The following is a 17,658-nucleotide window of genomic DNA, read 5'->3' as shown; positions in this document are numbered from 1 at the left end:
AGTCTACATGGTTTTCATGTTAAGTTCTGCATGTATCAAGGGGAATCTCTGAAAGACAGGTGAGTTAAAGTACGGTAGCAGTTGACCTTCTCTGCATTTCCTGGTTACCAAACCATACACGCTAATGCCATGTTAATGTTTGTGAAAGCAGAGTGAAGAGATTCCCTGCTGTAGACATTCCGGGTGTAAATCCTCTCTCAGCTGACTGCCAGAAAATCTGGTGACTCATAAGATTTTTCACCAGCCAGTGATAACGATATGACATTTTCTGCATTTACCAACCTAGTAGTAATGATACAAATATAGCTCGCTTTGTTTAACAGGTTGGCTGTGGATATTCAGTAGATAATAAATAGAAAAAAAAAAGTATCAGATTGGTGAATTTGATGGTTGAGAGGATCAATAACCCCAAAGAGAGGATTGTGACTAAGAAAATTTATTTTCAACTTTTGCAAAAATTTTAACATGCCCATAAGTAATCTGATTTGTTTTGCCCATAAGTAATCTGATTTGTTTTCTGCCTACTTAATGATTCTATTCCTGACTGTATCTTTTTAGTCAGGTTATCTGGCCTTTGTTAATTTTCTGGTATTGGTTTGTATTCTCTGTATGGATATTTCACTAGAGTCAGATAAGGCTTTCTTGAGGGCACTGAGTCTACAGATTTGTACTGTTGGTTGACCGGCTGTTCATCTTCCCCTACCTTTGGGACAGGTATCCCAACAATTTTGCAGGTGAATGTCACTGGAGAGCCTTCGGTGACCCGGAAGTGCTTGAGTCTTTTGTCAAAGATGGGAGCTATACACTTGCCCGTGGGGATCTCATCATGTTGGATTTCATCGTCTGATTCATCAACAGGGGTGCGTTCCAAGCGAAACTCTATTTCATTCATCAGCCTCTGCTCAAAGCTTGAGATTTTGTACTCCTGTCAAAATGGCAAACATGTTTTAATGTCAGTTTCTGTGGGTGAGGAAGAACGTGTTCATCAGTATAATTTGAGGATGAAACTTTTTAAGATTCAAATGTTAGGTTCATATCATGGAACCTCCATAAACTAGGCACGTTCCATTTCCACTTCCTCACGATGGAGCACTGAAGGAGATTTGGGTCTCTACTGCAATCCCAAAATGTCCTGATTCCTCACCTTCATCATGGAGTCCCAGTAGAATCTTGTAGGGAATGGAATGAAGATGGAATGTAATTTCCATAGCTACTAAAAGTGTCCATCTTGATATACAGAACTATCTGTATGGTGTTTTGGCAAAATTATTCTGAACTGCATTCTAGTACTTGCCTGCATCACCAACTTCCTGTCTCTACTGGGTTTTGCCATCAGAAAACCTGTCTTCATAACTCTCCTTTGACCCCATGCTTGCCTTCACAGTATCTCTGCAGCCCTCACAACAAAACTATTTGAGATAATTTTCTCTCTTATAGCCTCATTCCCTTGTCACCTTTTCTTTCACTAACACACTCCAGTTAAGTTTGTGTTCTCACAGTTCTCCTGACATTGCTGCTCTCAGGGTCTTCTTATTTGCCAAATCCAGTTGTCACTTATCTTTTCTTGCCTTACCTGACTTCTGAGCAGCATTAACACAGATGACTACTTTCTCCATTAAAAAAAAAAAAAAAAAATTATTTATTTGGCTGTGCCAGGTCTTAGTTGCAGCAGGCAGGATCTTTAATCTTCGTTGTGGTATGTGGGAGCTAGTTCCTTGACCAGGGATCGAACCCGGCCCCCTAACCTCTGGACTACCAAAGAAGTCCTAACCTCTGGACTACCAAAGAAGTCCTTACTTTCTCCTTTGTAAAACATTTTTTTGTTGTTGTTGATTTCCATGACACTGTATTGGTTTTCCTTCCCTTTCTCTAGCTGTTCCTTATCAGTTTCCTCTGCTAGCTCTTCCTTCTCTGTCCTGGATTGTCTCATCCAGTCCCACAGCTTTACCTGCCTCCTGTGTGCTGATGACTCCACATCCATGTCTCTCAGTCTGGTTTCTCTCCAGAACTCATATACCCAATCATCTACTCTATAGCGTGAAAGTCATAAACCCATCAACTTATTCTGTGTCATGGCTTGGGTACCTCATGGACACTTGAAACGTAGCCGGGTCCAAACGATACACACTTGGTTTCTGTTCCCCAGAGAATATACTCCTACCCTGCTCGTTTCTATTTTAGGAACCGGCACCAGTATTCATCCACTTGGTTAAGTAGTTAAACTGGTGTTTCTCACATTAGCTATGGTGAAAACCAAATTTTAAAAATGGGTATTTTTCAACCTGTTCTTCTTGTAAAATAAAAATGAATTACTAGAAAAATGAAATATTAAAAGCATGCAAGATTATGTTTGATAGACATAAAATTTCTCTGTCAAATGCTATAGAAATTTCTTATTGGTTACTTTCAATTTCCATAGTTATCTCAAGGTGGAGAGATAACAGCTTGCAAATTGGCATAGGTTTCAGACCATGCTTTGAGTGCACCAAGTTAACTTAAATCTAGAACTTATCCTGGATTCTTGTCATTCCCTCTCCTGCCCTGTTCTATCAAGCTTAAATGTCACCTCTGTAAAACAGCCTTCCCAGGCATTTCATCTAAAGTAACTCCCTATTGTAATTCTCTACAGAGCATTTCTTGCTATCCAGTATTATTCTTTTTAAAAAACTTTTGAAAGATTTATTTTTATTTATTGATTTGGCTGTACCAGGTCTTAGTTGTGGCACGTGGGTTCTAGTTCCCTGACCAGGGATCAGAACCTGGGCCCCCTGATTGGGATCACAGCGTCTTAGTCACTGGACCGCCAGGGAAGTCCCTCCAGTATTATTCTTGCTTGTTTGTTTATTGGTTAAATGATTGACTCTCTCTAAGCATGTTAGTATCAAAAGAGCAGAATTCTTGTTTGTCTTGCTTCCCACAATGTCAACAGTACATATAATAGTGAGTGCGTGTCTCATGGCAGGTGCTCCTTGAGTACCCAAAGGATGGAAGAATACATGAGTGACCTGGAGGCTGTCATTTGTTCCTGCACCACTGTATCTCTCAGGAATCCAGAGCCAGGTGCCTGGGGTGAGGGTGAGACCTTTGGTTACACTTGTGACTCTAGTTAACCATAATTTTATGATTCAGGTAGGTTCCCTGCGGATGATACTGGCATGCCCCTGAAGTGAATTTGGGAGCACCAGGCTGATTTGCATCTGCCCCTATTCATAGGCAGAATAATTGAGTTCAGGACTCATGAGATGTAATCTCAAGCTATTAAATCACATCACTCATGTCTTCTAGTTATTGTTTTATATATATCACTGCCTGAATTTGTGTAGAATTGGCACTTAGGAAACACAGAAACCAAATATTTCTTGGTTTTAATTTCTCAGAACCAATTTTAAATCTTTCTTCTCAGCCTCATCTTAGACTGGGTAAACAAAATAAATCTACAGCAGCTCTTTCAGAGTAGGAAAAAATTATGACTCTCCAGTTAAGTGTATTCATTTTTCATCAGATAACTCAAACCAATTAAAGTAAAAGATTGTTCACTTCTAATTTGAAACCTAATTTAGTTTAAAAGTATTATGACTATTTTCTACATTTGGGGAGTTTCTTTTATAGTTAATACTTAAAACTTCCAGCTATCTACCTATTAGTTTGAACCATATGAAATTGCCATTTTTTGAGGATTAAAAGTGGTAGAATATCAGCAATTTCAAATTATTCTCCCTAATACTATACAATGAGCATATTTTCCATAAATACCTTAACTAATCTTACAAATTTGAAATATTTCCTATTCTTCACAATTTAAAAATCCCACAAGGAGTTCATTTTTCATCTTTGTTGAATTGCATTCATGCTCCCAAATAGGTATTATTTTTCCTTTTAACAGATATGTTTGTTTTTTGGATGCTTAGGAATAAAACCAGTGAGTTATTTTATTCCCTTACTATGTGAGGTTGGTACTAAGTTGCTTTATTATTTTAAAAATAATAGTCAGATGAATGATTCTCATAGTTTGCAAACCTCACATGAGATCCTGGAGTTCAGGATAACCCAGGCTTTTTGTGAGGGTGGCAAGAGGTCTCAGGTTCTATGGCAGCTCATCTTGTTTTGTTTAAGTCCCCAGATGCCCAATCCATTCCATACCACCTGTAGCCACTATTTTAGTGGAGTCCTTGATCCAAGCTAAAGAACCTTCTCTGCAGCTTCTCCTACTGCATAATGAGTGAGGGCTGGTCAGTTCCTGGCTTTCTATATTGAAAGTATGAACTAATTTTTCCAAACAAGTATTATTGTGCATAGTGGTAAGTGTTGATTATGTGTATACTTCAGGGACAAATAGGTGATAGATAAGGCTTTTAGTACTTGCCTGAGAATATAAAAACTGCATTGTCTCCATGCATTCCAATCTTTAGGAACTTGATTTTACCCAGTTGGGACCTGATTTTATGGAATTTTTAATGTTTGAATTGATTTAACCAAAGGAACCATGGAAACAACATAATGAAAATATGCACATTTTGTTTTGCTATAAAAGTACACTTATTGGTTATATATTTACTATTTTACCAGTGCTACAAATTGGGAGGTAATGAAAACAGATCACTCAGTGAGTTATCTAAATATACTATTTGTTACTTTGTACTGAGGATACAGTTGTAACCAGATCTTAACTGTAAGTTTCTCCTGAGGTAACAGACGTTTCAAAGCAGGTGTTCAAGGACAGGTTAGATAATTGAGATTCTTCATCAGAAATACAAAACAGTCAGGAAGGAGAAGATCCAGTGAGATGACTTTGGAGAGAGCTAATAATGTTTGTCTCATACCTCCAGTCCCAGAGTACCTGTGTTTCACCTCCAGGCTATTGAGGGAGATTAAATAGACCCATCTGTAGCACTTACTGTTCCTCCAGTGGGTGGTATCTGACTCCTGCCTAAGGAATCTAGGGTGAGAAACAAGGTGGGTTATTGTTGATGGGCAAGTGATGGCTGCTTTCAGTGGCCCGCACTCCTGCATGGTGTCAGGTCAGAGGACTGTGATGATTCCTGTCATGCACATGCGGACCGCTATGAGAGAAAGCCAGCATGGGCTCAGCTTTTGTCCCCCCTGTGGCTGGGAAAGGAAGAAGTCAGGAACAGCAGTTAGTGAAATGGGGGATGGAGGGAGCAAAAAAGAGAGAAGTTGGCCATACTTCCTTCCTAGTTTTAGATGTCCCCATTTGTAGGGGGGTCCCTGGGTGTGGGGTGTTTGTGTGTGGGGTCTTATTCTTGAATAAGGATTAGGGTGTTAGTTACTACAGGAATTGGACATTGCATGTTTCTGGATCAAGATTGTATTTTGCAACAAAGAAAACATAGAACCTTATGTGAACTAAAAGTGGTCAAAATAGTTTTGCCATTACCTCATATTTGAGGTGGCCAGGAGCAGGAGAAGGATTAGCCCCACTGAGTAAATTTAAAAGGAGAAAGGGAGAAAAAATAAAATTGCATTTAAGATACAATTGTTTAAGGTGCCAGTTATATGATGTATGAGTCACAGATGCACAACCAAATAAGAATACTGTAGGTCAAGGCATTTCTATGAAAGATTTCATAAAATATGTGGGGAGTTGATTCTTAGGGAAAAGAAAACTATGCAACTGTGTGGCAGGAGTATGTGGCCTGTTTCTACAGCAGCATATCTTTACAACTGGGATGTTTACAAAGATGCATACCATGTCCAAAGCAGGAATTGGTGTAGGGTGTTTTTTTTTTTTTGAGGAGAGGAGGGGTGCTTTGCTCCTGAGAGGTGGTTATCCCAGGAATAACTACTCCTCTTATACATAAATCAAGGTTGTCATTCCAAATTGTGACCGATGAGATTCAGGTTTTCTAAGGACATTTGCAAATAAGCAATATGTTTAAGTTAAATTTGAATGTGCTTTCTGCAGTGTTCTGCACAAAGGTTGTGCTACTGACGCACTGTGGGTGGCTGTGCACTTTGAATTTCCAGGACTGGATTTGTGCTGTGGTCTCCATTTTCCCTTGCCCTGTCCCCTCTGTGAGAAGAAGCAGGAGTTTCTGTGAAGGCTGCTTGTAGGTGATGTCTGTGCTCAAAGGAGAGAATATTTTTCTGTGTAAATCTGGTCTGTGTGGCCAGCAAGTCAATGACATATGGCCCATCCTTTCCAGGCTTATGTTAAAGACCTTAAGTGGAAATGAATTGCACAGAATTTCAGTTGCTCTATGAAAGAAAATGAAAAGCCAAAATATTACTTCAGAAGAATATGCCACTTGAAAATATAGGTTCTTTTTTTTTTTTTTTCTTTAAAGATAATCCTCTTTAGGCTGATAGTTTGACAACTTGAGGCATTTGGTTTCTGGGACACATCTGCAGAAATTTCCTTCAAATTGTCAGAGTGGTGGAGAGTACTTTCCTTCTGCTGAGAACCACAGTGTCATGACATACTCTAATCAGATATGTCATTGCCAAGGTTCCGGATTTCCAAAACATGGGGCATGATCTGACACTCAGTGCCCTGAGCTGGGTTCTGAGTCTGGGCTTCGGGGCAAATAACCAAGTAGGATCAAACCAGCTGGAAGAGCCTGCTCAAAGGGCTCCCAACCAACTCTGGGTACAGTGTGTGCTAAAGGAAGTTGTATGCGTTAGAGAAGGCATTCTCCTTTGTTCCTGGGACAGCCCACAGTATGGGCAGCAGATCAAAGATTCCTAGATAAACTTTAACATACACAGAGGATGTCTTCTTTTACCATGTATCTAATACTACATGCCACCTTCAGTAGAAATAACCAGGCTTCATAGCCCCCCGCCCTATCCTTATTGCCAGATTCTTAGAATACTATAATAGGCACTGGTGGTACAGCATTCTATAAAACAGACTCTCCTGTGGAGGAGGCAGACCTCCTTTTAAAGTATTTAAAAATACTTTAAATCCAAATTTTGTCTTTAAGAATAAATAATCACTAAATGATTCACAGATTTACCTTTAAAGCTTCAGTTAATGCCAGAGCTTTGCTTAATTTTGCTATTTTTTAAAGTTTTCATCTCTTTAGTCAGTTGATTTGGAGAAGGCAATGGCACCCCACTCCAGTACCCTTGCCTGGAAAATCCCATGGATGGAGGAGCCTGGTAGGCTGCAGTCCATGGTGTTGCTAAGAGTCAGACATGACTGAGTGACTTCACTTTCACTTTTCACTTTCATGCATTGGAGAAGGAAATGGCAACCCACTCCAGTGTTCTTGCCTGGAGACTCCCAGGGATGGGGGAGCCTAGTGGGCTGCTGTCTATGGGGTCACACAGAGTCGGATACGACTGAAGCGACTTAGAGCAGCAGCAGCAGTCAGTTGATTAAAATAGAATATTATCATGGTGATAGTATCTATAATTAGGTACAATCAGAATCCCTGTAGTCAAGTGAGATATTTTCTATAGAGATGCAACAAATCCAAAATTTTCTCCTTGGTCAAAAGTTTCATTATCCTATCTGAAACTAATATAAATCCCAGAGTTGTGACTTAATTCAACAGATATTCCCTGGGCACCTACTCTGGGCCAGACACAGCAGGGGTGCAGCAATGAGCAAGACCCTCCTCCCCCGACTCCAGCTCTCAGGGAGCTTGTGACTAGTACATCCTGGGTGAACCCACAGCAGATGACATGGGACACTTCATTGTTCCATCACTCAGGGTCCTACCATGCCCACAGTGAAAAATGTAAGGCCAGTGACACATGGTACTTTTATTAGAAAAGAAATAGATGGCAAGATTATTTATTTGCACTCAAGGGAGAATTTTCATGAAGAATTCATGGTAAGAGATGAAAGAGGTAAGATTTAAATAGAAGAAATGACTAAGGCGCTTAGAGAAGAAGGAGATTAGAGGAAAAAAAGGCAGAGCAAGAATTAGGTACTTATATTTTTTCCTCCTTGTCATACAGGAGAGTATCTGGGAGCCACACTTTTAAAAGTTTTCATTTGAAAAATGGGAGGGAGGATCAGAATAAAGAGATGGGGAGGTTTCCAGAGAAATGAGGTCAAGGATGAAAGTTGAAATAAGACATTAAATGTCTAAAGCTAATGTGGGAGTAAAAAAATAGATCATCTATATTCCCATGTACCTAGAATGCAGGTATAGACAGCTGTCAATACTCATGTTTCTTTATGATTCTTTTCCACTTTTTCTAAACAAATTTTCTTCTTAACTTCATCAGTGGGCCACAGCACATTTAAACAGTTCTTCATGACTTTTCCCCTATTGTTTCCCAAGACAGCAGTGAACAAAACAGTATTGTAATATGGCCTCAAAACTTCCTCAGATCAACATCTACCAACCTAATGCAAGCATTCCATCTCAGATAGCTCCTTAGTTTCCTGAATTGCATTATGTAGCTTGGCTTTCATTTCATTTCATTGGCACAGAATGCTGTGTAAGATCAATTCTGTAATTAACATACTGTAGTAACTCTAAGAATAATAATCGTCAGAAGAACACTGACATGTGTCACAGTTTTCAGATGGGAAGGCTTGAGATACTTTTTGAGACTCCAAGTTCCTGCTGTTAGCCTTGAATTTAATTCATGATGGAGGCTTAATAGAGTTCTACTGGATTTATAGCACTCTACTCATGGAAATTCATGTTTACATGTACTCACAGTTCATATTAGAGAAAAACCCTACTTTCCCTTTAGTTGGGCAATGGATTAGCATGAATCTCCCTACAGAGTAACCATAAAGGTAAAACCAGACAGACCCTGTGCTGACTTGGTATCGTTTTTACAGGGTTCTAATCGCTCCCTGTCTGAGTTGTAAAAGACAGTCTGAACACAGCTCTGATTTCAGTGATACTTAGAAGGATTAACAACCACAACTGTGATGACAGTATTATAGGAAAACAAATCTGTGCTAGACAGAGCAACGTTTATGGGGTTTGGAGGTAATTGTCGTAAACTGCAGAAGACTGCAGAGGTTCAGGGAAAATGTGTGAGTGTCTTGGAAACCAGGCCTCTGGTTCCTGTTCTACCACTGACCTGACAGGTTGACAACTGTGCCTCAGTTTCTCTATCTAGAAGATGGAAAAGAAGCATAGTTGCCTTGGTATTTGCCTCCCAGATATGTATGAATTTGATGAAATGATATATGAAAAGTGTACTTGATTATGGCAAGCTTAAATATTTCCAATTGCTTCAAGTCAATAATTTAAAGTCAATTTTAAAAAACATTTTAAAGCATTATTTTGAGCATTTTAAAAAAGGTATTACTTGATGTGAACCATTTTTAAAGTCTTTATTGAATTTGTTGCAATATTGCCTGTTTCATGTTTTGGTTTCTTGGCCCTGAGGCATGTGAATCTCCCCTACCAGGGATTGAACTCACACCCCCTGCATTGGAAGGCAAAGTCTTAACCATTGGACCACCAGGGAAGTTCCAATTTTGAGTACTGTAGACACTATATTCAAAAGAATCCACTCAGTAAGAATTTCCCAACATATAATATACTAGTAAAATACTGTATATCAGTGGCTCCACTGGAAGTAAGATTTAAAAACATGAAGGAAAGCAGCATATGGTCAGGGGAGTGTCAGATCTTGTTTCCAGGGTCACTTATATCACAGACTGCACAATATTTGACATACAGTTTTCACTAAAGTTTTATGTTCTATTTGAAAATCAATTTTAATCAGTTCCTACCTGAGGAAATAAACCAAGAGTTAAATTATTAAAATATATATCTGCATTTAAAAAATAACCACCGTACAGAAAGCAAAGATAAATGGCTCAGGACTTCCCTGGTGATCTAGTGGTTTAAACTCCATGCTTCCACTGTAGGGGGCATGGGTTTGATCCTTGATCAGGGAACTAAGATCCTGCATGCTATGTGGCACAGACGAAAAAGAAAAACTAGTTCAAATAAAATAGTGTTTCTTTCATATAATGCTTGCATATGACTTTCCTTTTTCTCCTTCAGTGTAAACTAGAAAGCAGGGGGTTGTACAGGTTGAACCACAGGATATTGGCTAATGGCTGTTTCACACAAACTTTAACCTAATGTAAAGATTGAGAGGAACTGGTGAGCAATCCCCAGGCACATTAGGGTTGAAGGAATCAGATAAGAGACAGCTTGGAACTCCAGAGTTCCTTCAAGTCCAGATCACCTCAAGGCTCAGATATTGAAATGTCTCAAAGATGTGATGGTGTTTGCCAATACTGAGCAGAGGATTGCTAGAATGGAAAGCAGACTATCTAGTCCCTCTCAACCGACTCTATTCTAGGTAAACGCATGTAAACAAGTAAACTGAATTAGCTATTGGGCTAATCAAGAACTGTGGGTCCATGTGGACAAGTTTCCTGCACAAACCATGGTCAGTCTGGACTCTGCCTTCCAAAGCTGCAGTGTCAGTTTCACTGAGGTCAGGTGACCTAAGGACTGAATTAAGCAAACTTACATTCCTTACAATGAAATTCCAATAAATCATCTGAACCCAACAGTCTTACCTGCTGGTTTGATCTGACATCACTGAAATTCATCTTTTTTCCCAAGTCTAGAATCACCGCATTCTTAGTTTCACGGATGTAATCATCACTCACTGGGTGGGAAGACTTTGTATTTTTCTTCATTAGTCCCTGGGATGGCCTGTAAAATTAATTCACCCCTAAGTCACTCATGAAAAGCCCTGGTCAGGGTACAAAGGCCTAGGAATCAGAGTGATTGGAATGACAACCATACACCAGGAGTCATCAAGCACTTATGTAGGGCATCTTGTGTGCAAAAGTTGAGCGCTGAGCGAAGAATCTGCGTATAGAGGTGTTTTCAGTATTTAAATTATAAAAATATATTTTAAATGCCTGCATGCTAAGTCACTTCATTCATGTCTGATTCTTTGTGACCCCATAGACTGTAGCCCCCCAGGCTCTTCTGTCCATGGGATTCTCCAGGCAGGAATACTGGAGTGGGTTGCCATGCCCTCTTCCAGGGGATCTTCCCAACTTGGGTCTCCTGCATTCACGTGGATTCTTTACCATCTGAGCCACCAGGGAAGCCCATATTTAAAATAATCACGTACTTTTGTCCTAAGGTGTTCAATATCCATTTTGTCTATGAGATAGGATTATAAAGGATAAATGATAGTGATAATATAGGATAAATAATAGTGATAAGTGACAGGCCTATCCTAGACTAAGCTATTCTTATGCAGACCCCTTCTTAAATGACATCTTTTACATCAAGAAACCTCAATGAGGGACTTCCCTGGTGGTCCACTTGTTAAGACATAACCTTCCAATTCAGGAGGTGGGGGTTCAATCCCTGGTCAGAGAGCTAAGGTCCCACATGCCTTTTGGCCAAAAACCCAAAACATAAAACAGAAGCAGTGTTGTAACCAATTTAATAAAGACTCAAATTTCAGAGATACTTACATGGATGGTGCACTTTTAGGCAGCCCCATGGCATTGGTGGGTGGGATGGCAGGGAGAGAAGGCAGAACGGAGCTGAGGAAAGCCACTGGGTTCTGAATCCGGCCAGTGGGAGAGACAGGAGCTGGGGACACACAGCGGGGCTGAAACTGGTTTCCGCTGGAGATGGAAAATGTGAGTGGCAGTTGCGCTGGCTCTGTTGGAGCTGGAGTGGGGAGCGGCTCATTTTGGATGGAGGCCCCTCCTAGAGATTTGGTTTGAGCCGAGGGGTGAGTAACTAAGAGGCTTTCTTTGCTCATTGTCCTCTGCATGGCTTGAGGAGTGCTGCTCAGGGTGAACACTGGAGAGCTGGAAGGGGACACGGAGGCCACAGTGGTACTTGTAGAGGGGAAGAAGTGCTTTGGCCGGGCCAAGCTGAATGTCTGTGATGGAGGGGCCTTCGCATGCTTGCTGGACACCGTCACTGCCGGAACAGTAGTGGAGTTCAAAACACTCATGTTGAAAGGAAATTCCTTAGGAGATGAAGGAGATGGGTTTTGCAAATGGTGTTGTTCCAGTAAAACTTGGTTGTGAAGCTGTTGTAGCTGACTGGAGTCACTGCACACAAAACAAGAGTCGGGGGAGAGAAGAGAAACTGTCACCATCACCTCACCCATCAGAAAGTGTCCAGACAGGCTCTTTATTGTTGGGTTGGTCAAAAAGTTCTTTCAGAAATCAGAATGAACTTTTTGGTCAACCCAGTATCTGCTAAAAACGCACAGCCAGAGCGGCCAGCAATCAGCCAATCAGTTTCTTGTGAGCTCTCTCCTTCTTTCCAGATCTGTTTGATTGCCAGGAAGAAGGGAAAGGCCACCACAATGCACAACTCCATGAGGCATCATTTATTGACATTTTGTGCTTTGTCTTGTGACCCTGGTGTTGGGCAACATAGCAGCCCCATTTTAGAATGTTTATAAATTAGGAAGAAGAAATAGAAACAATGGCCCTCTTGTTGGGAATGCTTAAAGTTCCAAGATGAGTGGATAGTATCTGGGTTAGGGGTAGGTAGGCCATGAAATTAAAAGACGCTCCTTGGAAGGAAAGTTATGACCAACCTAGACAGCATATTAAAAAGCAGAAAAATAAATAAATAAATAAAAAGCAGAGACATTACTTTACCAACAAAGGTCCGTCTAGTCAAAGCTATGGTTTTTCTGGTAGTCATATATGGATGTGAGAGTTGGACTACAAAGAAAGCTGAGCACCGAAGAATTGATGCTTCTGAACTGTGATGCTGGAGAAGACTCTTGAGAGTCCCTTGGACTGCAAGGAGATCCAACCAGTCCATCCTAAAGGAAATCAGTCCTGAATGTTCATTGGAGGGACTGATGCTGAAGCTGAAACTCCAATACTTTGGCTACCTGTTGGGAAGAACTGACTCATTTGAAAAGACCCTGATGCTGGGAAAGATTGAAGGCGGGAGGAGAAGGGGACGACAGAGGATGAGATGGCTGGATGACATCATCGAGTCAATGGACGTGAGTTTGAGTAAATTCTGGGAGTTGGTGATGGACAGGGAGGCCTAGTGTGCTGCAGTCCATGGGGTTGCAAAGACTCAGACATGACTCAGTGACTGAACTGAACTGAACTAGGGTTAGGGTTAGGGTTGGGCTCCTGGACAGAAGGTGTTGAGCTACACACTGATGTTAGTTACTAACACTAAAGAGGGCTGAGTTCCCCACAAAATGTGCTGGATTCATCACTCTGCCTCATTTTAGAGCAAACCTTAGCAAAGCAGCTGGATATGTCTTGGTGTTTCTCATCCTCTTCTAACAACAAAGCTTTATAGATAAGGTAACCATATGTTTCGATGCATTCTAGACCATCCTCCTTTATGCCTGTTTTCCTGCCATAATTACTGCTGGTGCTCTTTTGCTCTCAAAAATGTCATGGTTTCAATGCTAGATTATATGGTCACCATAATTATAAATGTTGCCTTAGACTTGGCTTGTGCCTAAAAAAAGGAAGATGATCAAGCTGGGAGCACTTTCTCTAGTTAAAGAAATCTGACTCACAGAATCGTATGATTTGCCTTAAGTCCCACAGTCTAATACTTTCTCTTAAAATAGTTAATTATTTTTTAATAAATAAAATGGAAAATGTCTAAATACTATGCTGCTGCTGCTGCTGCTCAGTCACTTCAGTCGTGTCCGACTCTGTGCGACCCCATGGACTGCAGCCTACCAGGCTTCTCTGTCCCTGGGATTCTCCAGGCAAGAACACTGGAGTGGGTTGCCATTTCCTTCTCCAATGCAGGAAAGTGAAAAGTGAGAGTGAAGTCGCTCAGTTGTGTCTGACTTTTAGCGACCCCATGGACTGCAGCCAACCAGGCTCCTCCATCCATGGGATTTTCCATCCATCCAAGAGCACTGGAGTGGGGTGCCATCGCCTTCTCCACTAAATACTATATATGCATCAAATTGTCAGGGCTGTCAAGTTTTGCTGTAGGAGACTCTCCTGTTGAGAAAATAACCATAGGAGGAGCCACAAGTGAGCCCACAGTGCTTCAACCACCATGGTTTTATGTTCTCTGAAAGTATACCTGGAACATAGAAGATGATCTGCTGAACATGAGATCTATTAAAAATGAAAGGTTCTACATTTTCATACCATGGGGAAAGTCAACACCAACAATATCAAGTCAGGGGCTTCTCTGGAGGCTCAGTGATAAAGAATCCTGCTGATGCAGGACACATGGATTCGATCTCTGATCTGGGAGGATTCCATATGCTGTGGAGCAACTGAACTCGTGGGCAACAACTATTGAGCCTGTGCTCTGGACCCTGGAGCCACAACTGCTGTAGCCTGTGTGTCCTAGAGCCAGTGCTCTGCAACAACAACAAAAGCCCCACCCCCCACCGCTCCTGCAATGAGAAGCCTGCGCAGGGCAACTAGAGAAAAGCCTGCACAGTAGCGAAGACCCAGTACAATAAAAACTAAATAATAAGTGAAACTATACATTTTTTAAAAAAGATTGAGTCAGAAGGCTCTCCAAACCTTGATTTAAAAAAATCATTGGAGTTTAAGGCAGTTTTCCTTCCCTTCGTTGACATTTTTGATACACAATATATGGAAGAGTAACTTCACAAAGTAGAGACCAATCTCTGCTTTCATTAAAGTACTTTCTCCTGTCAAATGCTACATACTGTATGATCCTTTGTTAAACTATGAAAACTCTCATCTTGGATTAAACTAAGAATTTAGAAGTACTAGCCCCACTTGGCAGAGTAACTTTCTTCCCCCCTTTTAGAAATTAGTATTTAAGCTGAGAGAATAAAGTAAAATTAATTAAACCTTTTCATTTTATTTAGCAATCAAGAGAAGTAGAAATATCTTTCTTAGATTTCCTTAGAAAAATGTACACAATTAACATTTCTGCTGGTGTTAACTTTCCCAGTGGCATGAAAATATAAGGCCTTTACACTGTTAATGGATCTCATATTTGGCAGGTCCCATTCTGTGAATCCTATAGCATAAAGACAATGTTGTGTGATTTTTAGGACAGGTTTGTATTGTATTCTTGAGTAAATTTTAATCTGATGATGATGCAGAAATATTTTCTTGTGGTTTGGAAGTAGAAAAAGTAGTATATGAAAACTAAGTGATCTTAGAAAGCTGGGGATGAAAAAAAGGGGCCAGGAAGTCACTTGATATTGATTCTGATTTTCTTTTAGTTCCCATTGAATGAAAACCAAGAACTAGCTTTTAACTTTAAGTCAGACTTTAAATAGCATCTTGGCCCTTATACTTTAATGCAGTATATTGGAGGGTCACAAACCTTAAACATAATGATATATGAGATACAGCATCAAATTGTTTTGATTATCTAAGATTCTGGAAGATTCATTTGAGAATAATGTGTCTTTTTGATTGATAGGCTTCCCTGATGGCTCAGATGATGAATCTGCTGCAATGCAGGAGACCTGGGTTTGATCCCTGGGTCAGGAAGGTCCCCTGGAGAAGGGAATTGCAACCCACTCCAGTATTTTTGCCTGGAGAATCCCATGGACAGTGGAGCCTGGCGGGCTACAGTCCATGGTGTCACAAAGAGTTGGACATGACTTTTTTTCTCCAAATGTTACTAAGCTCTATCTTGTTTCAGAAGGGATTTAAAACACCTGTTTCAATTTGCTTATTCATTACAACAGGGCAAGGTGTCAATTCTAGTAGTCAACAAACTTTTATTGAATCTTCTGTATGTTTACTTTGCTAGGTGCTATAGGATATACAAATATGCCTCAGATAGTATGAACTATTCAGGGCTTAAAAAAATCTTTCTATATATGCATGTAACACAAATAACGAGTGGTTATTTACATACGACATATTTGTTGTTGTCATTCAATTCAGTTATAGAATTTACTATTTAATAATGATACACATTGCAGTGAAAGAAGAAAGGAAAAGTTAATTACAAAGCATACAAAACCCTAAACCTTTCTAATTCAAAATAACAGCCTATCATAAATTGCTGTATGCTCAGCTGTTCACATCTTGTTGCTGTGAGGATTTCTGAAATCAGGGTTATACCCAAGCTTTCTTTCTGTAGATTATCAACACTCTCGGGTTATCTGAAAATATCTTTTCTCTTGTCACAACTTAGTTAAAGCATAATGCTCAAGAATATGGCCTCAGCAGAAAGATTTAATCCTAATCCTGGCTCTGCCACTGATTATGTGTGTGGTTTGGTGTGGTTTCTAGGTTTTTTCGACCCCGATTTCTTCATAAGTAAAATAGGAGTAAGTAATTTCTCTTCACATTGTTGTGAGAATTGGTAGATGAATCACCTAAATCAATTGAGTGATCAACAAATTGTGGCTATTATATTTTTCAGTTTCTGAACTACAGATGCCAATTTTAAGACTTGTAAGAATGAACATGGGTTTCAAAAATGTTAAGGTTGCTTCTTATTGTGGTTCTGGAATATGAAAGAATTTCTTAGGGATTTTAAGTGGTTGAGATAAAATGTCAAGGCTTCATGATAAGCACTGTAGAACAAACTTGGGCTATTGTATCAAGTACCTTTGAAAGCAGTTTTGGCGACAACAGTTGGGGCGGTGTGCTCTGGAGCCAGCTCTCATTGGCTCTGGAGAGGAGATTGTGCACACCTCATCCCAATTCCCAGTTCAACGATCTTTCTTTAGTAACTTGAAATCATCCCTGGTGGGAGGAAATTGGCAAGTGCTGCAAGTCAGGGCTTCCCTGCCTCTGTTGGTAATTAAAACATTTGCCAGTGCACCACTGATTAAGATAACTAATTCTGGGTAAATGTGTCCTTGCAATCAGATTTAGCTGTGGTTTTAGCAGTGGTAATCATGCTGGCTGTGCAGGGAGCATAAAAGGCAAAGAAACCTCACTAATTTAGGCACCACTGGCTAGAGAGTCAATTGGCCTGGGAAAGGATCCAGGCATAGTTTTTAAGTGTAGGTGAATTGTTCTTAAACTTCAGCGAGCTTCAGAATCCTCTGTTGGGCTTGTTAAAAAGATAGATTTCTGGGTCCCACGCCCAGGGCTTCTGGTTCAGTAGGTCTTAGTGGAATACTAGAGCTTGTATTAGTTCTATCAGGCCCCAAGGGGATGCCAGTGCTTTGAACAGCAGGCCTCTAGGTGATTCTTGCCTGCATCCAAGACTGAGAACCGCTGCTCTAGAGAAACACTTGTCCCCAAAGCATACGTTTTCCCAGTACATTCTCATTTTGTCTCTGACATTTTATCCACTTTAAATGTTTATTCTTGTTTTTCTGGCCATGGAGGAATGTGTGTATGGGGCTGGGTGGGGTGACAATGGGTTGTAAGTCAGGTTCACCAACTTTTACACTCGTAGTTTCCAACTGGCTGTACCTAAGAATAATCTGTGGAGAGATTATGATTCAGCTGGGGTGCAAGGCATAAATATTTTTCAGAAGCTCTACATTTTATTCTAGGGTGTAGCCAGGATGAAGAATCACTTCTTTAGATAGCTTAATATTCAAGTTGAAAATTTCAAAGTCTAAATTATCTAGGTTTTGATGATAGTGTTTAAAAATGACAGTTTCCCTTTGCAGTTTTAAGATCTATAAGAATTCTATTTTCTATATGAATGGCAAATTGAAGAACAAGCAGAAAATGGTATCCTCAAGATTACTGAGTCAATATGTTTTAATGTAAAAACCTAAAAGATTAACATCAATAAGGTTAAAACCAGTAAGAAAGTGTGTAAGCATGTGGATTCACAAAGG

The 17,658-nt window shown here is 40.2% G+C and overlaps 1 protein-coding gene across 4 annotated transcripts in view; it reads right to left on the bottom strand.

The window, feature by feature from the left end:
* The window catches only part of MYPN (myopalladin), a 113,776-nt gene that overhangs the window by 20,689 nt on the left and 75,429 nt on the right, over positions 1–17,658 (bottom strand). For all 4 annotated transcript variants that reach the window (XM_070782191.1, XM_070782190.1, XM_070782189.1 and 1 more), the window contains 3 exons: positions 11,405–11,998; positions 10,484–10,622; positions 704–925 (listed from right to left, as the gene is read on the bottom strand). In XM_070782191.1, the coding sequence (XP_070638292.1) occupies positions 704–925; positions 10,484–10,622; positions 11,405–11,998 (955 nt within the window). The remainder of the gene's footprint in view (positions 1–703; positions 926–10,483; positions 10,623–11,404; positions 11,999–17,658) is intronic.

The sequence above is a fragment of the Bos indicus genome, chromosome 28 (assembly GCF_029378745.1).
Source record: "Bos indicus isolate NIAB-ARS_2022 breed Sahiwal x Tharparkar chromosome 28, NIAB-ARS_B.indTharparkar_mat_pri_1.0, whole genome shotgun sequence".
In the NCBI taxonomy this organism is placed as follows: domain Eukaryota; kingdom Metazoa; phylum Chordata; class Mammalia; order Artiodactyla; family Bovidae; genus Bos; species Bos indicus.
Note: the sequence above shows the minus strand (reverse complement) of the source record. Positions and strands in the feature narration are given on the sequence as shown.